Source organism: Remersonia thermophila, chromosome 1, assembly GCF_042764415.1.
Source record: "Remersonia thermophila strain ATCC 22073 chromosome 1, whole genome shotgun sequence".
In the NCBI taxonomy this organism is placed as follows: domain Eukaryota; kingdom Fungi; phylum Ascomycota; class Sordariomycetes; order Sordariales; family Chaetomiaceae; genus Remersonia; species Remersonia thermophila.
The window spans coordinates 931,754-956,585 of record NC_092217.1 but is presented as its reverse complement, the minus strand read 5'-3'; the positions used below and the strand labels follow the sequence as shown (position 1 = coordinate 956,585).

Below are 24,832 nucleotides of genomic sequence, written 5' to 3'. Positions count from 1 at the left end.
GGGTTTTCTTATCGCCTGCCCTGAATCTGAGCCTGAATTGCCCCGAGTGCACATCGTTCTGTTCTGCAGTTTGCGCGGCACATACACCCATTCACAGTCACACACACACACACACACTCTCTCTTCTTCTCACAGCACCCACCCACCCACCCACAACAGCAACGCCTTAAACGCGAACGAAAATGTTCACCACCACGAACTGGATGCAATCCTTTGCTGCAAGTTCGGGAACCATGTGGAACCCCACCTAGGCTTCTGCCAATGGGACCGAGCAGCGGATGAGGATATGTGGCGGAGAGCGCAACGGATCCATGCGATCTGCACGGGCAGGCCGGGGACGGCCTTGGGACCATGCACCCAACTCCCCTGGCGAGCGGATGTCACCTCACCCCCAGCCAGGGCGCCTTATCTGGGCCCAAAAGGCCAATGAGAGGACGCGGGTTGAGGAAGATGCAAAATGTCAAAGGGGTCGGCTTCACTACGTAAAAAGTCCAGCGTTTCCGTCGCGGATCTGTTTTCTACTTTGAGATGGCATGACGCGCGCGAGCCTCCTTCGGGTAAGGGAGTTGCGAAATTCAAATTTCCACGAGACGTGTTCGTGTTCCAGGAGAGAGAGAGAGAGAGAGAGAAAAGAGCCCAACGTCGGCTCATGCTTTCCAATTGTCCTCAGGAATGGCTTCGGGCAATTCAAGCAAGGCTGTGTGCTCCCTTCGCAACGCGACTCGCAGCCATGCTCCGATTACCCTGCTTCATGCCACAAGTTGGGGGGAAAGGGGGGCGGGGAGGAGAGATACGGATCATTCCGAGCTTCCCACACTTTTGTGGCAAAGGGAAACCCCCGTTTGCCACATGCACCTCCATCCTGTGAAGGAAGGGCGCTGCCGAAACCAGCCGAGTCCCCCGGCCCTGACAATGAGATTTCTGGTCGTCCTTGGGGGTACCCGGCAGAGTGGTCTCCGTTGGGACCGGAACAGTCTCGGGGCTGCGCGGTTCCACGCGTTTGTGGATCGCCTCGCTCCGCAGGCCCGTGTGGATCAAGCCCCAGTTGTAACGGTTGCCTTTCTCCCCATTTCGTACACAGTAGTGTAGCAATGTAGATGCTTCTTCGGTTCGGGAAGGCGGAGACGGACATACAGGGTATGGACATCTGTTTGGATCTGGCCCGATCTTGAGGCGACTCTCCGGCATCGCAAGCTTGATATCTCGATGCCACCCGGAGCCCCTCCTTGGGGATACGGGGTGCCGACGCCGCAATCGCAGATATCCTGCATCGTCCGCAGGGTTCACCATGGACGGGACAGCAAGACCAGAGTGGGAACAGTTGCGATCTCCAGTGTCATGGGGCAAAATAAGGATCTCGTCCTTGATATGACCGAGCGAGGGATCCGTGTTCGCCAGGATTCAACAGCGACAACAACACGAGGGGTAACGCTCGGCGTACCATGTACTGTTGACAAGATAGGCGTCTCTTTAAACACGAAGTGCCGCATCGATGGGGCACTGCTACGGACCCAAACACACAAACCCATTGACTTCGTCTTTTGGACGCACGCTGACGCAGACACTTCTAGGCATGAAATGATAGCGACCTGGTGCCTACCTGGGAGAAGCTCGTCTCTCATCAACATCCTCCCCCCTCTGATCCGTACTCCATAAAGCCTCCTTCGTTGACGCCGTGCCTAAATGCCCCCCTCATCATGAACGATTCGATTACCTGCCCCGTCCTTCCGCCAGCCCTACTCCCAACCTGAACCAAGAACCAAGAACACCGCGGAAAAGGGGACCGTGCCAGGAAGCGAATGCAATGCATCCCCAGACAGAAAGCCCCTCAACCCATAAACACAGCCGTGCAACGCCCTCCCCAACCTAACCCACCGCAAGCACGTCATCGCCTGCCGGACACCTAGCTGGCCACGGCAGACCCGGCGATACGAAAAGTATGCTCCTGGATGCTGGGATGCTGCACCTCATCCCTAACAAACCAGCAACTCCTCGCTGTCTTCCCCCCTCGAGAACTCATACTGCAGGATCGTGTGATCTTTGTAGTGCATAATCAGCCTATACATCGCCGGCGCCGACGACGACCGACCCCGTCTTGCCCTACCGGGACGCAGCCTGAGATCCCTCCCCGGGCGGCACGGGACCGGCGAGACGGCGATGCCGATCAGCGTGCACCGGGGCCGTATCTTCTCCTCTGACTTGCGGGGCAGGATGCGTTCGATGCGGAATCCGCACTTCAAAGGTTCCCCGCGCCAAAGTTTGTCCGTTCTCGTCAGCGTGATGAGCGCGACGTGTCCGGAGGGGGAGCCCATCGCAACCAGGCTCAGTTCGGGGACGTGAATCAGCATGCTGAGGCGCTCCGAGAAGGTCGGGTTCATGTCCCATGGTTGATCAGCCCTTATCTCGGCCGTGAGCACCATCTTACATTCAACGCCGTAGAGGTTGCGGTCGAAGGGCACTAGCTCGACATTGGTCTTTGACGTGCGGAGAATGCAGAAGTTGCTGACAAGATGGGCCGGAAGCTTGGCCTCGTCATCGCTATGCTCGATGTGCGTGACCTTTTCCGCCCGCCCTTCTGGTCCATCTGGCTTGGAGAACTGCACGTAGTCGGCCATGCTATGGAGCTGAGGAGCCTCGCCCAGCGCGGGAATGACGCACTGGCTGCATGGGATGCTGCCCTCGAGCGTGGGTAGCAGCCCTTGTACCGGAATGTCCAAGGATGACGCGCCGGGCTTTGGCACAGATGGTGGGGTAGCCGCATCGGACGCTTCGTCTTCCGAGTCGTCCTCATCCTCGTCGGCGTCGGAGAGCTCCACATCGGGCCGGCTTGCGGCTCCCGCGTGCTGAAGAGTATATTGGACCCGGTTGATGCGCGAAGTGAACACCCTCCCAAGATCTGCGGCGAGCTCCTTTACGTAAAACAGGCCACATGTGATGTCCAGGAGCAGCCTGGGGGGGTTGCCGGGTACGGCGCCGCGCTCCACCTCGTTTCCTGGGACGCCTAGCGCTCCTTGCACCGTCTTGGCCGTTTTGAAGGTTCGAAACGGGAGAACGAGCACGCCCCAGCCATCGCCACTTGATCATCTTGTTAACACGCTCGACCTGCAAGGCTACATGGCTGCACATTGAGAGGGAAAAAGTGACATACCCGGGCCTGAAAGGATCGCTACCTGGACGGCCCTTCCACTGCATCGGTGGTGAGCGGGTCCAGATATCCAGAATCCAGAGGCTACCGCAGACGTCAATGGCGGCAATCTTGTCCGCGTCTCCCCTTTCGTCGTCGATAAACGTGAGGTTGGGTATGTTTGAGCCGTAGCGACCAAGCGGGAGAACAATCCTCCAGGTTATCGTCCGTGTTGGAAACCGCCGCTCCTTCTCTAGACCTTCGTTGTCCGGCAGGGCTGAGGCGTTGTCGGCAGCAGGGAAGTTCGTGCCGGGCTTGGCGCTGAGGGCAAACGCGAAGACGGTGACTTCATGTAGGTTGGAGCCGACGGCGATGATGCGTGACTGCGAGTGAATGGCAAGGCCCCATGCCGACTTGAGCACGTTCTCGTGGAAGAACAGGGGCGGCTGTACCGGGCCCCTCGATGTCTGGCTGCCGTTGCGTGTGGCCATGTGCATGGCGCTTGCCCGGATGCAGCGCGCAATCGAGTGTGTGTAATAGGCCGCCACATCTCCGTCGTCGTACGCAAACAAGACAATCTCCAAATCCCCCAGGTTCCCCACGATTATGTGGTTGATCTGGTGAGGGAAGTGGAAGTCCATCGCGGCCGCGTCGAGCTTCTCGGCTATCTTGGAGGGTCGCGGTTGGAGAATGAGCGATGGCGAAGGAAGGATCTGTGGACCGCATCTTTGGGGTTGGTAGACGTAGATCCTGTCCTGGTATGCAGCGAAGTAAAGCTAAAGAACCGCTCGGAAGTTAGCCATGAGCTTAGAGCGCCGATGGGATATGGAGGGGCCGGTCCGCACGTTGTACCGCTGGGACAGGGCCGTCAAGTTATTCCTCGTCAGGCCGATCCTCGGAAACCCTTGCGGGGAGTGGTGGTCATGAGGAGCATCTCCGTCACCAAGCATGTTGAGGACAAAGCCCGGGTCTATATCGTCCATAAACTCGTCAAACTCCTCGTCGTCCTCGTCCTCATCTTCGGCAAAATCGTCCTCGACCACCACGGCTTGGCTGCCCGGCATTGCATAGACAAACGCTCTCAGATCTTCGCGGATCCCCTGACCGAACTGCCCGGTTCGCAAGACATTAGCAGAAGGATCTTGAGAGAACGGTCGATACGCAAACAAACAGGAACGGGGAGGATCAATGCAATAGCAGGAATGCACAGCCTGGGTGCTGCCAAACGCAGACGGAACATGGCCTGGCCGTCGGATCGTCCGGCAGCCAAGGATGCTTACCCTTTGCTCGGCAGCCTGGACGCAGGGCTTCTTGCTGATATAAAGCTCATCGTGAGAGTCAGAGGACACAAAAGTCCTGATATTGGTCTCGGGATCCGTATCCATCCTCAGCTCTACCGTTTGATCAAAGAGCCTACAAGCAGTGCAGAAGTCATGGCAGGAGGATGACGCAAGGGCCAAAGGGATGCGGGGCGACAGCAAACGGAGGCGTGAATCCGGGCAAGCGCCCCGACTCTATTGTGACGTCGCGATGACGAACGTTTCTTGGGTAGGGATTAGTTTGCGTGTCTCAAAGGTGTTCAGAAGGATCCCTTCTTTGGCATAGGTCCCTTGAGAGGGGGGGAAAAAGAAAGGTTGGATCATCGTTCGGAACTGAGCTCAGACGGAGCTGCCCCGAGCTGCCCTATCGATAACCAACGTCCAGGCCACAGAGTGGGGCTGCGCGGGTACCTCGCTGGCCAAGTCCACAACCAGCGGGGAAAACCCCTCCAACGACGCTGCCATTGCCATGACATGCAGATCTACCTACTGGTAGGTACCTTGGGTATCTTGGGGTTTCTTGGTCAAGGTCCCGGTATTCCATTATATGGCGAATGCGTGCAGTTCACCGCTGCAAGTACTTTTCGAATCTCATGGAACACCTTGGCTCAGGTGTCCTATGCCGCTCCAGGAGCGGTATCCAAATTCTCTACCCAGGATTCCATGTCCCAGCTGCGCCCTCTTTACTCCCAGATATCCAACCAAAACGCCTCAACCTAGCCACTTGAGCGTGAGGCCCGTACTATGACCCAACGCAGGATATATCATCATGAGAGAGGAAAAAAATGAGCAAGAAAAAAGAGAGAGAGAGAACCAAAAATCCCCACATGCAGACTTTCCCTTAGTCTCGACCGGCCCGAATCAACTCGGTCAGGTCCTTCATACGGTAGTCCAACACCGGCGTGACCCAGTCATCCTTGACGAGGGAATACCCCTCTTTTTCATTGTCTTTTGGCTTGCGGGGGTTGATTGCCCAGTACCCAAAGTCCGCGTCAATGACCTTGAGGTAGCGCAGCAGGTTCTTCCAGTAATTGAAATCGCCTTGGCCGGGGTGGGCGGGCGAGCCAAACTCTCCAACCCACACGGGCGCGATGTTCTGCTCGACGAGGTAGGCCCAGTTCTTGCGCATCGACTGGACGAAGCTCGGGTAGGTCCGCTTGGCGTAGCGGCCGCCTAGGCTGCCCCAGCCGCTCCACGAGTAGACGTGCGCCGAGTACACGACGCGGTCGGGTACGTTGAGCACGATGGGTCGGCGGGCAACACCCGTCAGGTCGTTCTGCGACTCCGTGCCGCCCACGATGATGAGCCAGTTCGGGTTCATGCGGAGCAGCCGATTGCCGGCCCGCTCGGCAGCGGAGGCCCAGCGCTCCCACGGCATGGTGCCCCACATCCCTCGCACCTCGTTGCGCAGATCGGCCCCGATCACCAGCGGGTTGCGAGTGAACCTCGTCATCACCTCTTCCCAATGCTCGATCCACTCCTCCTCGGTCTGCCGCACGCGGCAAAGCATCGGGGGGAGGTGGTCGTTGGCCCAGCCGCTGTCGCAGGGGTCGGCACCGCAGCACCAGGTCGCGCTCGTGATGTGGTTGTTCACAATGACGGCGATGCCGTGTGCCGTGAGGGCTTCGACAACGGCCTCGAACACGTCCAGGGCGCGGCGGCCAACCAGGTCCGGATTCGCGTCGAGAAGATGCGGGGCAACCACGGGGTTGGTCATGACGAGCTCGTCCGAGTAGGGCATGCGTACGGTGTTGAAGCCCAGGCGGCGGATGGTGCGCGCGATGTCGTTACGGTGCCGCACGTCCAGGCCGCCCGGCACGAAGAGCTCATCGGAAGCCCCGTACCAGTTGACGGCGGCCAGCTTGAAGCGCCGGCCATTGGCATCGACGATGTCGCGGCCCTTGGTGCGGAGCGGGAGCGAGAAATTGGGCGAGGAGAGGAACGTGTCATCGAGCGGCGGCGGGAGCGGGCGCTGGGCGAATTGACGAGATTCAGCATCCGGGACCCAGGGGATGTGGAGCTGAGACTCGGATCGGTAGAGGTAATACAGCACCGCCCCAACTACGGCGGCGGCGAGGAGGAGGTACATTGGGAATCGGCGCCGACGGGTCGACCGGAAGCCGAACTGCCTGTGGTTCGCATGTGGTGGCGATGGTGGTGGTGGTGGTGATGATGATGATGCAGGCGGTGTGATAGGCAGGGCAATTTTCTTGTCCCTGCGCGGTGGTAGACAGAGCAGCATCTTTGGTATCCAGCAGCCCCGGTAAGGCTGAGGTGGCAGCTGAGGTGGGGCTGGCGGGGGCTTGGCGTCGGCCAACGGCTGGAGACAGATTGGATCGGATCGGGGCAGCGCTGCAACCAGGTTCTTGGGTCTGCTTCAGGACTGCGTGTCTCAGGCGGTTTCGAAAGACAAGATGCGCTGGACGAGAAGCCCTGCAACGGCTCTGGGGTTGTGTTAAAGGGTGTGCAAAGGCAGGCATCCACGAGGATCGCATCGGCCAACACTGGATGAGACCGGGCGGCCCTCGGGCTCCTGTCAGCCGGGAGTGAGGCGGTCGGGAGTTTCACCTGGGAAGAGCGACAGCGGCCCAGCCCAAGCCAACGCCGCAATCGACGTCCGTCCTGGACACGCAGGTTGGAGGTCGATGTTATATCAGATGAACGTGGCTCGGGACGACCGGATATGTCGGTAACCTACGGCTACATCGAGAACCCACCAGGCTCAGAGTCTCGCACCGTGGAAGACGCCACCCAAACTCTCCGGCCGGGTGGAAGGGGCTTGACGACAAGAACGAAATGCTGCGAACCGAGCCCTACAAGTGAGGAATGACGTCGTTTCCAGCGACTGCTGACACCAAGCTCCTACCTGGCGGGTCGGGCAGTCCAAGAGCGCCATGTCTCGGATCACACCCTCAGATCTCCAGGGTTCCCGATCCATCGAGGCTGGTATCTGCAAAGGTCGGCAGCATCGGCTTCATTCAAGGCTGGCGCATCTCCCCAGGCTGCTGTAGTGCGGCTCTCCGCCTGGTTGGATGCAGGCCCCGGGAGCTGAGAAAACGCCGCCCCCGGTTCTGTTGGATGGCACACAGGCATCTGCTTAGTTCTCTCGGGTGTGGCACATGCAACAACGAACACGAGCTAAAAATATCCGTCGTGGACGAGGGAGCAAAGGCAGGGATGTGTTTGTTGAGCAACGAAGCTTGAAATGGACCGGAGGGTATCGCAAATGCACTCGAGCCACGTCTACCCACCAACTGTCGAGGTATCAACGAGTCTAGTATGTACAGTACAAGACGGGAATGGAATCTTAAAAAGCAATCAACTCCGCCAAACGCCAATCGTCAGTCAAACCACCGCCATGCGCGACTCGTTCGGACGGCTCCTTTGTCCATAAACGCCCAATCACCTCTTGTGTTGTTTGTGTAACCGCAACGCTATGCAGCGCCCTTGCGCGAAATATCTGACGCGACCCTCCTAGGCTGACCACCGCCGCCGCCATCCTTCACAGAACCTCTTCCTCCTCCGTTGGCTTTCTTTTTGCTTGCTGAACCCGGTCAGCGTTGTACACCCCAACCCCAGGGTCGGGAGTCACGATGCACATCATCAAATCTCCGAGAGTGCAAGGTCAAGGATTCGTCCGGCGAGTAGATCTGCAGCGGTTGTTGTCGTTGACGAGCCGCAGAAGAAACCGGTCGGTATGGTTCGTGGGGCGGGGTGATACCAGAGATAACCGGGCCCCCGCTTCCGGACCTACCGATTCCCGGCCGTCCCGAGCCGTCCGGCTCACCCGGCCGCTCAACCACTCTTGGTGTTATAAACTGATGAGAAATGCGAAATATGGCGTGCTCTGTTCGATAACCCTCTCCATCCAGTCGCTCTATGCCCGCTGGGTTTCGCCAAGTTCTTGATGACCGGTGGGCCTGCTGTTTGTGCCGCTGGCGCTGCTGCCTTCCATCGACTGCCCCGAAACCCATTCACGGACTCTGCCGTGGCGCGGTATCATCATGGTCCGTGCAACCTGATAGGCAGGTGGGTGGTGGCTGGTCTCCGAGGTTGTCGACGTCCCGAGGCCGCGAGAAAGCCCGGAATTGAAACACCATCGCAGATGTGGCTGGCGACAGGCACTTCCGATGGACAGGAACGTCATTCGTGGCGGGTCGTTGCCGTAGAATGAGTCTATTATTATCGAAAGAGAAACGAAAAGAAATTCCAGCTGGCCCATGTTTTCCCCCTTTTCCCCTTGTTTCCGTGTCTCGTCGTAACAGTCATCATAACCGGTTCATCCCAAGCGGGTTGACGTATCGATCCTCTCCGTAGGGCGAGGTCGACCGGGCGAGCGTGTCTCGCGCGTCCCATCTGACGGCTTGCTGCGGCGGGCGTGGGCTCGAGAAAGACCGCGCGGGGGTCTGATAGCGCGCCGTGGTGCCAAAGTAGTCCGGGGTCCGGCGCCCCTCATTGCTAGGCATTTGCACGTAGTCATGGCCCTCCGGGCTGCTCAGCGGGGACCGAGCGTGCGTAGGGGAGACGGAAGTCACTACGGAGGGTGTTACTGAAGTGTCCATAGTCTTCCCGGTGTCCCGGGACAGCATCTCGTACGAACGTGTATCTTTCTTGAGATCGTCCAACCGAGCATCAACCGAGACAAACTCCCGCTTGCCCCGGTTGGTGAGGGACGCAAACAGCTCGCCCCAGCCAGAGAGCATGGACCAGCGGCCGAGGAGGAGCAGGAGCCAGATGCCGTTCATCTGGAAAATCAAGACTGTTAGTTTACCAAGGTCCAGGGGGTTTCTTCCCGCATTTGGCTCGCCGCCTCAGGATAGGCGGCGAAGCGAGTCCACATACCGCAAGGAGGAACAAAACTGCGCCAACGGTGGGCATGTTGATAGCGAGCTTGCCGGCCTCTTCCAGGCACGGAAGCTTGTCTCCACGATTCAAGGCCAGGCAGACAATCCAAGGCTGAGCGAGCTCCTTGTTTTGCATGACTTCCTGCACCGCGGCGTCCTGGAACACGAAGATGATGGAGAAAAAGATGACGTCGGCGACGATAATGAGGACGATGGCGATGCCTCTCCACTGGAGAGCAATGACGCGGCGGACGCGGCGGTAGGCCTGCTTCGGGGTCATGGTTCGGATGCTGTTGGTGTACGAGGGCATGCCGGAGCCCTCGGTCGACGGGCCGTTGTCGGCGAGCGAGGCGAGGTAGACCTTGATGCAGTAGCCGAACGTGGCAAACTGGATGATGATGGTCACGCCCGCGAAGATGAGCAGCGGGATCCAGAGGTCGGCCAGGCTGTTCTTGTGGTTGATGTGGCACGTCTGCCCGAACCGGAACGACACGCCGCTGAAGACGAGGGCGAGCGAGACGCCGATGACGGGAATGCCCCAGCCCGAGATCTGGGACACCCACATAAAGTTGCGGCCGACAACGACCTGCCAGCAGATCTGCAGGTGCAGCGACACGGCGCGCAGGAAAACCCACATGACGCCGGACCAGCCACCCACGAGGAGGAAGAAGCCGGACGCGGCGCACAGCGAGTGTGTCTTCATCGAGTGCGGCGTGATGTCGTCGTAGCACTCCTGCGGGTTCCCGGCGAGCGGAATGACAAAGCCAAGCTAAAGGAAGAGCGGTTAGCGTTTTCTTTCCCGAGGGTCTGCCGCAAGAGAACGAGCGACCCAGAAACGTACGTTCATCAAAGCAACCGCCACGGTCAGACTGATGCTAAGGTAATGCCTGAACGTCTTCTCGACGGGCAAGATAGCCCAGGAGAGGAGCAAGAACACGCAGCATATTGTGCCGGCGACTGAAATCCAGTTGGCCGCCTTCTCCATCGTGTGGAAGCTGTCAGGGTAGACCCAATCGGTCAACGGGCATGGCAGACAGCAAGTCATATTCTTGTTCAGGGGATTCTCCTGGCAGAATCGCCCTTCGACGACTGGAGCGCGTGAGAGTCAGCAGGGGTCGCATAGACCGGGCCCCCAAGACGGCCCTTCCCCTCCTCCTCCTCCTCCTCCTCCTCCTCCTCCTCCTCCTTCTCCTTCTCCTCCCCCAAAGTTCCCTGCGAGGTCACTTACAGCCGCCATCTGTGTAGTCCGCCGCGTCAAGAAACGGCGCCGGGCACCCGAAGTTCGCCATCTCGAGTGTCGTCGATTGTCGTCTTTTTGTTCCCGCTCAGTGTTGATTCCTCCCGATATTCTCTCCTATCCTTGTCGATACGGGCTGCCTCGTTGAGGTCCCCAAACGCTTGGTTTCGAATCCAATTCTCTCGCGTCCCGCCTCTGCGTCGTTCCTCGAATTCCAGCTCCAAGGGATCGTTTCGGCTCGGCCCGCAGGTTGGGGGTTGGTCGTCGGTGTGACCGGGAACCGGCTGTGTATCAGAAGTGCGCCCACACGCGGAGCTTTACGCGCCCATCGGGCCTTCGGTTGCCGGCTGTTTTGCGTGCGCTTGTTGTTCTGCTAGATGCCGCAGACGCGTCGAATCGAGGGTGCAGTTGCCGATCTGCTGTCCTCTCAGAGTCCGTATTGGAGGCGTTCCCTCCAGCGTGTGCTCCAACAAGATGTTGCGGAAAACGATGGGGCGTTCGGAAGTAATGTAGCAATACGGCGCGGCCGGGCTTCAAACAAGGAGCGAACTCGCGGCTACGTACATGGACATGAGAAGTGAAAAAAAAACGTGGAAGAGGGGAGTTCCCAAGAAAAAAAGCATCAAAACGTAGGGCCGGGAAGAGACCCGAAGGGCATTCGGGGGGGTGTGGCAACATATGTAGCATCCGGGGACGCATGGAGCGACGATGGATGCGCTCTGTCTGTTCTGTTACACTCGGTGCCCCCCGGAAGCCCTGCCCAGGCGAGGGTGCCGGGGGTAGGGGCGTGGAGGGGTCAGAGTCGCATCCATGGCAACGCAGCAGTAACGTTAGCAGCATGGTAGCGCACCGCAACGGACGGGACAGACATTTCGCCAGTCGGGTGGACCGAGCCGAACCAGGCAGGAGGCCAACCTGAGAGAGTAGCTACTGCGTAGGCACGCGGGAGGCCCTGGCAAGCCTGGTTCGCTCGACCCTGTCGCCCTGCCCGGCCGCGCTTCTGGCCGAAAGTTGCATCTGTCCCGAAGTTGGATTCGTAACGGCGGCGTCTCATTGGGAGGGACACGCCCCCGTTGATGGAGAACGAGGCCTGCCAAGGGTTGGCGAGACTCGACGGGCGGGGCGAACGCCCTGAGGAAGGCCAAGAAGGCGCAGGAAGGGCCGAGCAAAAAGCCACCCCCGCTAGGGCCCCTGACACCCATTTCGTGCAGCGGTCCCGGGAGCGCAACCTTCGGTCTCCGCTCCCTCCCATCCGTCGTTCTTCGACACCCAGCCGTCGCGCACTGTGTGGGCGAAGACTACTGCGTACACGTACCGTCAAGTACTTGTATGACACACACGATCTGTCACGGCGCGGTGTTCTCTGCGACGGAGAAGTTTTTTTTTGTGCGTGTTTCTGTTGTTGTTCGTTCTTGCGGAGGGATGTAGGCGCGTCAGTTACTTTCTGCAAACCGCAGATCAAGCCGTGCCCAGAGGGGAATTCCGAGAAGCCGATCATTTGCAGCAAGGCTTCCTCAGCGGGCTTCCCGAGGTGGTCAAGGGCGGCGCTGGCAGCCTTGTGGCCGAAAAGCATGGCGGTTTCTGTGTCACTGCCTAGGGTAGGGACTCCGATCCGGACTTGCGATCATGGCGCAGCCGTCGTGGAACAGGACGAAGGCTGTGCAACCTCTGATTTCTGTTCATGGTGTGTGCGCCCCCGATGGGTGAATATCGCCCCAGAGAGCAAAAGAGACGGCCGGCGCACACTGCCTGCGAGAATGTGTCATGGGGACCGTTGACAGTTAAAATTATGGACGGATCAGACAACTCCAGTCAAGTGGAGGACCCCCATCTTTTCCGTGTTTGCTAGGCCTTTGTGGGAGCCTCCGCGGTGTCGAATGCCAAACAGGCGGCTTCGACTTCGCCAAGGTCCACGTTAACGTTAGTTAGCGCAGTTCCAAAAATGTGTTAGGATAGCCCTGGGGCGCCCGTTTATTGTCTCAAAGCTTGAGGGCAGGATATCCTTGTCGGCCGTTGGAGGACGCCATGGACGCTTCGGGGAGGTTGACCACGGAGCTCCGAGAAGGCCATGCCCGCCTTTGAGACCCGGCCCCAACAGGCTGAGCTAGTGAGCCCTCCCTCCGATATCCAGCCGGAGCATGATCTTGGCTCGAAGCACATAATCAACGAGTCTCATGCTGTGCAAGGTAAGCAATTGATGAAGCATGACACAAAAACGCCGGCGAGGTGATTTGTTGAGATACAGAGCTGACGCACGGTCTCGCGCCGCCAATCCTTCCATCAAGCAAGCTCTCCGACAGCGGCCTCTATGAATTTCAGGATCCCCAAGATGACCGAGAGGATGTATGGGTGGATTAGTGTTCAAGGAGAAACTGATGTTGGCATTTCAGGTCATCGGCGGAGTCTGGGATATCCTTGCTGCCCAACCGAGACAAAAAGACTCCGCTTTTCCCCTTGATGAATCGGTCAAGTCTTCAAGGAATCATTAGATCTGGCGAAACACGAGTCGTGGAGAATGTCATCGGCCGAACAAGAGCAGCAGGGTTGACTACCAACTGTCACGGAGCACGCCGTACAGTATGCCCAGTTTGGATTTCGCACGTTCTCTTCAACCGAGCCTGGCCAACCGGCGCCATCCCCACCACCAATCTCTGCGTCGGCCTGGATGGACTGATCTTGCGCGACCGAGCGTCTAAGACCGCGGGGCGAACCAGGGGCAGCCATCCCTGAGCTGTGACTGGCCAGTTCGCCGTGACCTTCATCCAGAGAGCTCACCAGTCATCGTGTCGTTCAGTTGTTTGCCAAGTTGATGTGATTTCCCCAACCGGCGGTATTATTGGACTCGGCACGCGTTCATGCCTCGATGGCAGAGAGCAGATTTCACCTCTCGCAGCGCGATGCGGTTCAATGAACCACCGCGGGAGGCAAGGGAGCCGCACGACGCTGCAGCAGAAAGACCGACGCCTAACGTGAGGTCAGAAGCCTGTTGACTCGCCTCGCCCCCGAGGATGGTCGGCGGTGAGAGATGATTGGTGTGTTCGTCGGCTTCCCTTTCGGGTGGCCCATGCCCTGCTTGACATCATAGTGTCGGCAACAAGTTGGCTCGATTGCTGCATGCAGCAAGCGAGCCGTCCAATGACTTGTCTACGTTACGCTAATGCGGTGACGAGATAGGGTTTGTGTCATCAGTGCTTGATTTTGACGAGCACTTTGGCATCGAATGCGGGGTCCACGGCAGCTAAACCTCCAAGATATGGTCGGTGTGAGCTCTGATCTGCGACTAGTGATGCTGCGAAGGTCAGCTGCCAGAAGCCATATGTTTCAGCCCCTCAACAATCAGGCTTGACTTCTGCACGACATGCCGTGAAGACTAAGAAGGTCGACAGTGTATTCTTGGATTGGCAGCCTCAAGATTGACAGGCCAGCGGCGGTGCATGATACGTTGTTTTCCCCGGATTCTCCACCAACCGGCCGCAGACTGGCTGGCTATGCAGTCCAGAAAGATACAAGGCTGACTGCACCAACTGCGGACTTTGGTAGATATGGGCAGTTCCTAACGTTCCACTGGCGTGTCGAGAGGAAGCAACAGCCTTGCTTTCTTTCAGGGAGCCACGTTTCTCTTATCATACGCAATCGGGCCGCATGCAGAGCACTACTTACGACACAAGGGCCGGTGGCATACCTGAGCAGCGCGTCGTGAGCATCCCACCGGATGTCTGGGCTGCTATCAAAGTTGTCATCAGGGTCAGTGGTGACGGCGCAACCAGAGGAAACCAGAGCAGAGGCGACGGACCACGCACGGACGATGAAGGCTCTGGGTGTTGACACTGCTAAAGCCGACGAGGTCGACACAAAGTTTGACAGCCATGTCGCTGTCTCTCGGCAGTTGTGATCAGAATCCTCCAGCAAACCAGCACTGTAGATCCTAGTCTCTTTGGTCTGTGGCTTTCTGCATCTCAGCTCGCCTCGATCGTTGACCCCACGCCCGTTCATGATGGCGTCGTTAGCGGACACACACCAACACATGCATTGCCTTTGCCGCATTTTCTACGCATGTACCGTGTATATACGCTAACGCAGTGTCAACAGCCATACACTAGTCACAAAAAGCAAACAGACAACAATACAAAGCAACTGAGAACATGGGGATGTCGATCCGGCCAGATCCGAGCGCACGGTCTTGAAGGTGACGGACGGAGAAAAAACAAACCTCGTGGCGGCCAAGCCCGTCGGCCGCTTGCCGAGGACGCCACATTCTCGAAGGCGCAAGGAACGTTAAAGGTGGTAGGCTCGGCAGTGAGCTCTGAGACGTAGCGTTCACCTAGGCCTCTTTGAGAGCATAACGACCTGCGCCCGGCTCCTTAACGTTCCCAGAAACGTAGCCTCGCTTACAATCGGGCAGTCTGCTGGCATGGTGAGAAATGCGCTAAAGTTGGCGTACACGTTTTTTCCCCTCAGGTGGCTTGCGTTGGTCTCGCTCTTGTCGCCACACAGGCCCCCGGCGTGCAGGTTTTCATCGTCTGTAACGGTGGTTGGTAGCTAATCATTATGGAAAATGTGTTGGGGACTACGGACAAGCGCTGCCAAAGGCGGGGCCTTGACGTCTGTGAGCGAATAAACGTCTGAGCAGATGCAACACCAACAACCAGCACAATCAACATCATACCAGGGTGAGAAAGGAAAATATTGATCGGCAGCAACTCTCCCTGGGGCTCGGTAGTAACGGAGGACCCACCGCCAGGTCGGCCCGTCTGCAATCGTTGGTGTTCTGCCTGGGCCAGAATCTGGACTGCTGGAGGATCACATCCATGTTGTGTAGGGCATGCAGGGAAAAATCCTACACAGCGATCCACGACGGACAAAATTGTCAAGCTAGGCAACATCTCCAGAATGACTATGGGGTACGCTCCCGGTCGTCCGGGACAGAAGCCTGTGGTTTCCATACTGTGTACAGTACAGACGTGACCCTCGTGGCCGGGGCATGTACATATGTAAGCTGTCAACAGCAGAACACATTGGGTTCCCCCGGATAACTACTTGCTGGGTGGGAAATTGGACTCTTTTCCAAAACAAGATGCGCGCATGAAGCTGTGGCGCGTTCTATGGAAAAATGCTGTGTATCGATTTCCCCGGGGGGACGCAGCGTTGCAGCGCACGTTGTTCCTGCAGATGGGATCATTGTTAGCTCGGCCCTAGCTCGTGTCCCTCGCGTCGCTTCCATGCATTGCGGAGATTGCGCTCTCACAGGCCGGCCGCGGTTGTGCGGATGAAGCTCACATCAGCGCGACGACGGTGACGGAGGAGAGTGTGCGTCAATCATGGCGGTTCTGACAAACGTCACGTAGGCTACTATAGGGATCATAAGAGATTCTCGCCAACGCACGAGGTTGAAACCATTCTGACACATCTTCTCCCATGGCTGCGGCGGCTTCGATCCATCCGAACCTTCCTTGAGCAAGGACAGCACAAACCCGGTTCGGCTCTGGGACAATGCAGCAAAATCTGACTTGTCAATGCGATAGTTATTGTGCCGTCGAAAATCTCCGACGATGCTGTCATGTCGCCGTCGCCGCCGGGAGAACAGAAGCAAAGAAGTTTCCTGGAGGGTGTGAGCCAGTAACCGTCCAAACCTGGGGATGCGCTAACGGATTCCGGGTACACCTCCGACGCAAGCCAGGGGTGGCCTGGAGCGAGAGCAAAAGACTCCACCGCGCGGGGGGAGGTGTGACAGTTTTCCCAGGAGACGCCATTCCCGATTTCGTCGAGCAGATCCACCGACGGTTGTTTCACGCCAAGCCGGCTCCGTTGTGCTTCCTTTCCCCTTGTGGTCTTCGCGGCGTTTCGAGCTCTTCCCCTGGTCGCCTCGTGGATATTGCGGAGACCCGGCCGGACACGGAGGGCCCTGCTGCGGACTCGACTGCTTCTTCAGACTTGGTAGTCGGCCGGAGGAAGGGTTGACAGCTCCGCCATGATGTCTTGTCGTGCGAGCGACGGCCCTCTCTCCCGCATGCAATGAAGAGAAGTCTTGGGTACGGGTTCCGGGCTCCTTGCCTACACAGTACACAGTATGCTTCCCCTTTTCGCGTTCAAGATTCCCCGCCTCTGGTGTAACCTTACACAGAATCATCATGAGAGGCTCATTTGTATCGAACAGGGCCAAGGCGCAAAACCCAACAAATGCGGTCCTTGGCCACAAAGGAGCATTTTCCCTTTAAGGAAGCCGGCCTCTATCTCATTGGCGCGCCTTCCGCCCAGTCGACCGGGCGACCGGAAACAACCTCCGCAGAATCCAGCGGCACGAGTTCCCATGACCTCGTCCCGGCCAACACATCTGTCACGTTGAGAAGCCAAGAGTGCGAGGCAAGTCCATCAGCCTGTGGTGTATTGAGAGGGCTCGGCGCTCTCTGCTCTCTGTCATGGATCGATATCAGGTGAAACGCAGACGGCGCGACCGAGGCGGCATGGAGGCACGGAGGTCAGCTCTTGTCGACAAAAAAACGTCTCAAATGCATCGCTTGGCGTCGGATTGTTTTTGAGACGGGCCGGCGCGGCAGCCGTGTGGCGACCAGCGAGCGGACTAGTGTACCTGGGCACTGTCGGTGGTGCAGCCCAGCTTTGATGACCAACTGGACTGGCTTCTATTCATGGGATGACTATTTCGAACGCGGTTCCCGAAGCAAGGATAGAGATGTCTGGCCCTCACTGCCAGCCTTGTTCAACCAAAGGGGAATGCACAGCGCAGTGGAAGATGCGAATCCATGGACCCGGATTGCGCCTCGATGCTGCCCAACGGAGAACCGGGCGGCAGACCCGAGTTCCAGGTTTGCTGGTACCGGTCGTGGCCAAAGGATGTCCGAACCACGGGACACTCGCCCAGTGCTATCCCACGTGCGAGGCCTTGCCATCAGAATCATTGGGTCAGTGCGCATGATATTTCGCCGGGTCGGCTGTGAAAAAGCCGGTGGCAACCGGAAACACGCTGGAACATGTTGCCGCCTTCTACGCACCCCGGGACGACGGTTCAAACGCAACGCCGCGGTGAGAATGCCAATGTCTTTGCCGTGGACGCGAGCCCCAGTATCCGTTACGTACCGTGGTAGCATCTGGAATCCCCTCCTATCGAATCCCGGTATGACCATGGCAAGTAAGCTGCGGATGGTTCTAGGAGATTTTGAGCATCGCCTGGTTTCATGAGTTACCCAGCGGGTGAGGGAAAAATGCGTTCTTCTCTGCACGCCTTCAAGCAACGGAAGGTTATGGTCCTGAAACTTCTGTGAACTGAAGTCCAGAGGAAGGGATGTAAGTGTCGAACTTGCATGGCACGACGAAAGCAAGATGGGACGCACTTATTGGCCATCGGGCTGAAGGCACGCTCAGCATCTACAAGACAAGTTCGAGGCAGGAAACAGTGCCTCAGATGATGAGCGAGCATTTGACTAGCCTCTTCGTAATGATAGGTGCCGGCATTGCGGGTTTGGAAATGCAGGGGCGGTTCTGTCCATCGGTCGAACCAGGTAGTTACTTGGTTTGGTCATCGTGATCCGGCCTCTGGTTGCCCCCTACCTGACGTCACGAAGCTTGGGCCAGATGCGATATAGGAAAGTGCTCACAACTACAGCAGCAGGTGTTCGGAGGCTCAAGGATCGGCACAAAAGACCGATGTCCTGCTCCTGCAACCCTCCTGGGCCCGCCGTAGGTCAATGCCGGGTTGATCGTGCGTATTTCGTCTGTGTAGTCGAGCGGCGAGAGACGTAGATGACTATCAACGGAGTGCTTTGGAAGCCGGGAGGCCTGCTTCGTCACACATCTGCATGTCAGGGATGTATCACCCATTTGTTAGCAATATGATAAAGCCCATGTCCAAATTCAAGCAGACTAAGAAACAATAACGGGCATCAGCGGAAAAGCAGTACATGAGAGTGTGACATTTCTGCCACAGCTTATAGAACAATACTCAGTGCGGACGACGCTCTTCGAAGCCTGATGTCATGGAATTCAGCCGCTTGATAAAACGGCAGCATTTTAACGGGGGGCACAACTGGATGTTTCGAGCGCGTCATGGGGTGTTTGGGGGCTTCATAGGGGAACCGCCAGCGCGCAAAACCTTCAATGAGTGGCCGAGGTGAGATGCCTTTGACGATAGTCCGGTTGTCTTGTGGTCGAGGCGAGATGGTATACTCCAGGGGGCGCCAGGCCCTCGCTCCCCCACTCTTCGTCGCTTGCTTACCTCTCATATAACACACTTATTCAAGGAAATAGGTGAATGGGCGAAGAAAAAGCTGACATATCAGCACCGCCTGTATGTGCAAGAACGAACGCTGTGCTGGTCCAAGTATTGCGCGCCTCTGGGCCTCCGGGTGTTGGCGTCACGTATCTGAACGTCGAGCCTTGCTATCAAAACCTCCGCACAGGCTTGGATGGGGAAGGTAAAACATACACAATGCTCAGGGAGGAGTTTCCACCAATGCTGCATCTGCCTGGTTCGAAGTCTGCATTATCCTCGAGCAGTGTATGAACAGTGGTGGAGTGGTTATTTCCCGTCTCATTTACCTTGACGGGGAGCAGATGGACACAGTCGTACGTGGGAAGGGATCGTTTTTTCCCATCCCCCCTTTTCCTCCTTTTTCCTCCTCTTCGTCCTCCTCCTCCTTTTCCTTGTCTTCTCCCTAAACACCCCTCTTTGCTTTCAGGCTCGTCCGATTCCGCGGGACCACGTGGCGCGAATCGATATTCTATCGATGTCTGCGTCCTTTGATGACGCCGATGGACCATTGCTCATCTGAACTGTTCGCTGATATTATCTACATGCTGCTATGTAGCACTGAGAGCTTACACTGACGCCGGAATCTCCGGGAGAGAAAAGTTGTATGGATGACAACAGCAGTCGAGATCGGAGATTCGAGATTTTTCGTCCGCCTGTCTCCTGCGCTGCCAACCACACAACTCCAGGCATAACCACGTTCGGCGAAAATCACTTCTTGAGCACAGTGGGTGTTTGTTTCTTTACCAGGTTGTCTGTTCAAGCTCCAAGTGCTACCTATGCGCTGGCACGCTCCATAGATTCCAGCAATCATGCCTGACCTGAAAGGGTTATATACCTTAGCATCTACAGTTCCACTGGAGAGTCACAGCCCAATTTAGACACCACAAAAGCCGCACCCCTTCCAAAAGGGATGAACTTTGGAGCATGGTCGAGTCGCCATCTGTGCGCTTGGCTCCGCAGGTGTAAGTGGGCATGGAAAAGGTGGTTCCGAGGCCGGATCTATTCTCCCTACGCCCGACGAGCCCAGGAAGCTCTAGCCATGGGGATCACCCGGATATCGTGGGATTCGATAAGGCTCACTTCTGGTCCAGCCAACATGTTCTTCCTCTGCTTCTTTTCGGCTGCCTGCTTCCCTTTCTCCTAATCGCACCCAGGAGATGCTCGTTCTCAAAAGATGAAACTTAATAATGGGTTCCCACATGGGTCGCTATCCATGTGGCTTCCAGGTTGGATGGGGGGAATGCCATGTGCATGTCGCTGCAGTCAGGACCTGCAACTCATGCCGGCGCAATCATTACACTCATTGCATTTTGTGACACATCTATTGGGTAATGAGCATGTAGACAACACACATAACGTTCACACTCACGGCATCCCTCTTTCTCCTGACAATCAAGAGGGGCATGGCGAGGTTCACTCACCATCCCCTCCACGCAAATACCCTGGCCCCCACTGATTCCAAGGGTTCACATGCATATCCCACCTAATCATCCCTCGAAGGTGATGAGGCTACCGGAGAAAAGGAACAATTAACACGCCATTTTCTTTCACTAACGACCAAGCCTGCGGACTTCGTCGAGGGAAGAAGCAGTGGCATGCGTGGTATTTGGCGGGCAGAGCCTCACCTCCTCTCGACGCGACAAAATAAACCCTCGTAATATGCACAGCGAATATCTGTATATTAGGTTGCAATGCTCTTTGTAGCTAAATTTTAATAGGAAATGTATAGACTAACTACGTAGTCGTGTAAACTACGCCAGCCTCAGCGCCAATATTGCTGAGAAAAAGCGTAACTATTTACGACGGATGACAGTGCATTTACGGGGGTCGCTCACGCGAGGCAGAAGTGACGTGTGTGACCATGGCTGCAGGATGCGCTGATGGTGACAGCCAACGGGGCGGCCGCAGGTTGTCGGGCTGGGTTGAATGGAACATACCTCTCGATGTTGAAGCGGGCGATGGACATGCTATTGTTCCTCTTCTCTGCGGAATCTAGAGAGGGTGCGCACTGGCGGTGATGCCCGCCGGTTGACCGACATGAAGGAAGAAGAAGGAGTTGCGCGCAGAGGCGACTGACGTATACCGCATGTCTCATCCAACCAACTGCATACCGGCTACGGCCAACCACGTCACTTGGCTTGCCATTTGCTCTCGGACAAGACCGAGAGTCAAAGTTGACCTGGCCTCCTGCCACAAACCGAATCCAGATCGACATGACAGTCCTCCCCGCCCTTCGTGCCTCCTGGCGGCCGCCTGGCTGGTTGCGAGGAGGGCTTTGACGAGCCAAAGATGCAGGCTGCTTACAGAAAATTTGCCACCCTCGTGATGATCCACGATCCAGAACCCGATGGCATCAAACCAGGGACCCAGGATGGAAAAAACAAGCTTACGAACCAGAAATTAAGCCCCTGGACTTTCAGCCCTCTGCACTCCCAACCAGCCGGACACCCAATGAGAGAAGCGCCAGCGGCGCGGCGGGATCACGGCAATTGAGATAGGGTTGCATCAGCGGCACCGGATCGTGCTCGCTGACGACCGGGGCAGGGTGGATGGGAGCGGAAAGAAGGCCAAGAAACAAGGGAAAAGAAAAAAAGCAACAAAACAACGCCAGCGCATCCCAGGCGGCCTCCCTGTCACGGCACAGGGCTCGTCAAAGCGGTGTGATGGTGAGCGGCTTGCGCGGGATGCGATCGCAAATATGCAACCATGATGCTGTTACCGGGAAAAGTGGCACCATAGAGATGGCCCCTCAAGGGGCCGCAATCTTCGACTTGAGGGCTTATTTTGTGTCGTGGGCGCTGCGCGGTGATTTCCATCATCGGCACGTGACAAGTTGGTCGCGCAAGAAATCAGGGATTCGGATTCCAGCATGGCGTTCAGTCCATGGACCAGGGGCTCGGTGACGTTCCTGGTTGGTGTTGATTCTGCTCTGGTTGGGTAACCCGGCGGGATCTGACTGGATGGATGCAGTGTTGTGTCCCGAGCTAGTGTACTCCATCCTCTTCATACACCGGCGGACTGGATAGTCATGGCCTGAACGAGAAGGTTGCCAGTGGTGTCTCGGCGGGGGCCGTGACGTGACAACCTTGTCGATGAGGAAGCGCACAGCCCCTCCCTCCCCCCTCCCTCCCCACCTAATCGGCGACGACACCAACGCGGGTGACTGACAGGGTGGTTGACATATGGCGGTTGTGGTGGCCGAGAAGTTTGAGTTTTATCTTACGTTTTTTTTTTTTTTTTTTTTTTTTTTGGTACGAAAAAAAGTTATACGCGCGAAAGCGGGTATTATCAGGATCATCAGGGGAGGAATCGTCGTACCTTAGACACTTTGTGGCAGTAACGTCGAAAAGACGAAGCGTACGTAAGCCACCTGCAGTCAAGCGTGGGGCCAAGCATGCGGCCAAACCTAACAGAAGATCGCAGCGCGGGTCCTAAGAAAGTGGGTCGCCCGATCCTCCTCCGATCCGATCGGCCGCTGATGTAACCTAATTCAACAACATGCATCCATCTAGCCGAACCTTCCAGCATCGCAGACCTCTTACCACCCAGGGGCACGGCGGCCAATGCCATCACCAGCGCACTCTGTATGTAGGTAGTATGGTTGCCGTGCATACAGGTCGTGCGGGTGTTTACAGATGCGAGAAGTTCCCAGACTCGTTCGTATTTGTCCGAGTTTGGCAACTTCCCTGCAGATGTGCATCAAACTATGTGTTACAGCAAAAACGGATCCGCTGATGCTGCCATCAGCTAGTGCACCATATATACCTGCTACTGCAACACTATGACATTCGTCTTCAAGCTAACGTTGACTTGGGCGACATTCCCATGAACCCATGATGCACTCTGGGACCAGCTTTGCATTAGCCCCAGACGCCGACGATCGGATCAGGGCTTAGCGCCAACGTTATTTTCCAGGTTGTTACCGGGGCCCTCTGGCCCGACATAACCAGCCCCTCGCTCCTTATGCAGATGTGATCTGGTTTTATTTCTTGTGTTATTTTTTTTCTTTGATTATGCTATTTACTTCCCTTTTTCCGCGCAGATGCTTGGGTGACGATCCGACAATCTATAGAATCCCTTAATACAATAACCTTGTTGATTCACCCGAATCAACCTTTTGGAAAAGGAAAAGTAATCTATAGACCCTCAATTACAACAAGAGCAACGAAAGACCGTTGTTATTATAAGAACGGAGATTAGTAATGAAAACCCACAAAGACATACCGGACCAAACGCCTCGCCTTCTGAGCCCCCAAGTCTCTTACCGATGGTCTAATACACCCCCTTTTATGTTTGATAACGCCCCGAATGCAAGGGAAAGAAAAGAAAAAGAGGCGAACAACAGTGAACAGAGCCAATGGGCCAGAGTGGATGGGATACGGACCGAGCTGTCCTAGTTTGGGTACAGCCGCATGGGGAAGAAGTAGAGGGGCATAGGCTCCACGTGCCAGTGCTTGACGCCGGTCTCGCCAAATGCCTCCTCCCAGTCTGGCTGCAGCTCACGAGGGATGCGCCAACCATGCGTGGCGCTACGGAGGCGCATACGCACCAGGTGGCGTTTTTCATGGGGTGCCTGGCCATTGGCGAAGCCCTCGCGGCGGTGGAGGACAGCCAGGTTGTTGATGAAATGCATATCGCCTGCCTGCGTCTGGATCTCGAGTTGAGTCGCCTTCGCAACGGCTTCGATAGCGTCCAGTGCCTCGATTTGACGGGGCGTGAGAGATGGTAGGTGCTTCGGCCTGGGGTGAGCCTTGTTGCCGAGAAGTGAGGCACGGCCAAAGTTCATGACGAGCCTCGAGTCCTCGTAGAATATAACGGGACGGCAATGGAAACGCGGCCTGGAACGTCCCTTTGGTTAGACGCGGGCTCTACTTCGAACACGAGCAACCAAGAAACTCACATGGCAAAAGGCCAGTCAGACCGTGCCAGAGTCCGGATCACATCCGGGCGAGTGGCTGCCAGGACGTTGTACACAGTGTAGGCCGATGCGATAATGCACTTGCCTCCCGTGGCGGCGGTGCTGCGCGTTAGCCAGCCCACAACATCGCCGGTTTCCTCGTTGTGAAACGTCTGAGACGCGGGAGAAGTGTCAGTTTTAGTCACGCAAATCCCAATGACAGACAAAGGGTGAACTCACGATCGCCTTGGTCGAGTGGCGGTGGTGCTCGGCTGCCTGCTTGGTGCTATTGTCGGCAACGATGTGGACTGTTCCATCGTCAATAACTGCTGTTGTCACAATCCGGAACTGCAGCTACTTACTCAACATATTCCCACGCCTGTCTTGACGGCCGCGCTGCTCGGCAATGTACGATTGCACTCCGAGATAAACCAGCGTCAAGTCCTCAACGGTGTAGTCGGCAGGGTTGATGCCTCGGATCAGGCAGAACCCCTTGCCGTTGTGGACATTGCGGCTCAGCTCCTCGAGCTTGGGGCCCAGTGTTGGCAGGCGAAAATTCGCGGGTTCAATGAGATCACCGTCCTGACCAAGGGCTATCTCCGGCGGTCAGAAGTGTGTGGGATGAGGGGTGGCAGAAAACTTGGCATGGCTCACCTTTGTAATCCTCCAATGCTGTCTTGATTTCAGCGAGGTGGGTCTCATCCAAGACAAAGATGTGGTCAGACTTGTTGTCAAAGTCAGACCCCGTCCAGGCCAGCCTGTCTGGGAGATGAGACGGGAAGCCCGCCGGGAGGGTTGGAACGTCGGTCTTGCTGTGTAGGGACAGAGCCGGAGCTACAACGGCCGAGGTGGCTGCGGCGAGAACAGGTCCAGCTCCAGAAATCGACATTGTTGATGTGTTTTCTGGCGACAGAGTGAGCATTTCGACAAAGGCGTCCGATGTGGTTGCACCGCGGGCGTGGATCTGATAATCTCAGAAGTCAAGCACTAATAGACTTACCTCGACAAGGTTACCAGTGCGCTAAGGAATGTGCGAGGAGTCTCTTGCGCTGGAACGATCGAACGTTGAAATGGACAGAAAACAGCTAGAGATGGAAAAGAGTGGCTGATTATGCGTGAAGAAGACAAAGGCTCGACGTTTCATGTCC

General features: G+C 56.8%; 4 protein-coding genes across 4 annotated transcripts; all 4 read right to left on the bottom strand.

The window, feature by feature from the left end:
• Positions 1-1,973: 1,973 nt before the first annotated feature.
• VTJ83DRAFT_268 (uncharacterized protein) lies at positions 1,974-4,509 on the bottom strand (the record flags this gene model as incomplete). The annotated part of the gene is made up of 4 exons (XM_071008976.1): positions 1,974-3,075; positions 3,149-3,900; positions 3,970-4,233; positions 4,405-4,509. The coding sequence occupies 4 exons, from the start codon at positions 4,507-4,509 to the stop codon at positions 1,974-1,976; spliced, it is 2,223 nt and encodes a 740-aa protein (XP_070869621.1).
• Positions 4,510-5,284: 775 nt separating this feature from the next.
• Positions 5,285-6,532, bottom strand: VTJ83DRAFT_267 (uncharacterized protein; the record flags this gene model as incomplete). Its single annotated transcript, XM_071008965.1, has 1 exon — positions 5,285-6,532. One exon carries the CDS (start codon positions 6,530-6,532, stop codon positions 5,285-5,287), a length of 1,248 nt encoding a protein of 415 aa, XP_070869620.1.
• A 2,179-nt stretch (positions 6,533-8,711) lies between these two features.
• On the bottom strand, positions 8,712-10,576 carry VTJ83DRAFT_266 (uncharacterized protein; the record flags this gene model as incomplete). The annotated part of the gene is made up of 5 exons (XM_071008954.1): positions 8,712-8,977; positions 9,044-9,188; positions 9,286-10,056; positions 10,129-10,376; positions 10,516-10,576. 5 exons carry the CDS (start codon positions 10,574-10,576, stop codon positions 8,712-8,714), a joined length of 1,491 nt encoding a protein of 496 aa, XP_070869619.1.
• A 12,604-nt stretch (positions 10,577-23,180) lies between these two features.
• On the bottom strand, positions 23,181-24,573 carry VTJ83DRAFT_265 (uncharacterized protein; the record flags this gene model as incomplete). The annotated part of the gene is made up of 5 exons (XM_071008943.1): positions 23,181-23,625; positions 23,688-23,857; positions 23,925-23,992; positions 24,047-24,277; positions 24,339-24,573. 5 exons carry the CDS (start codon positions 24,571-24,573, stop codon positions 23,181-23,183), a joined length of 1,149 nt encoding a protein of 382 aa, XP_070869618.1.
• Positions 24,574-24,832: the final 259 nt, after the last annotated feature.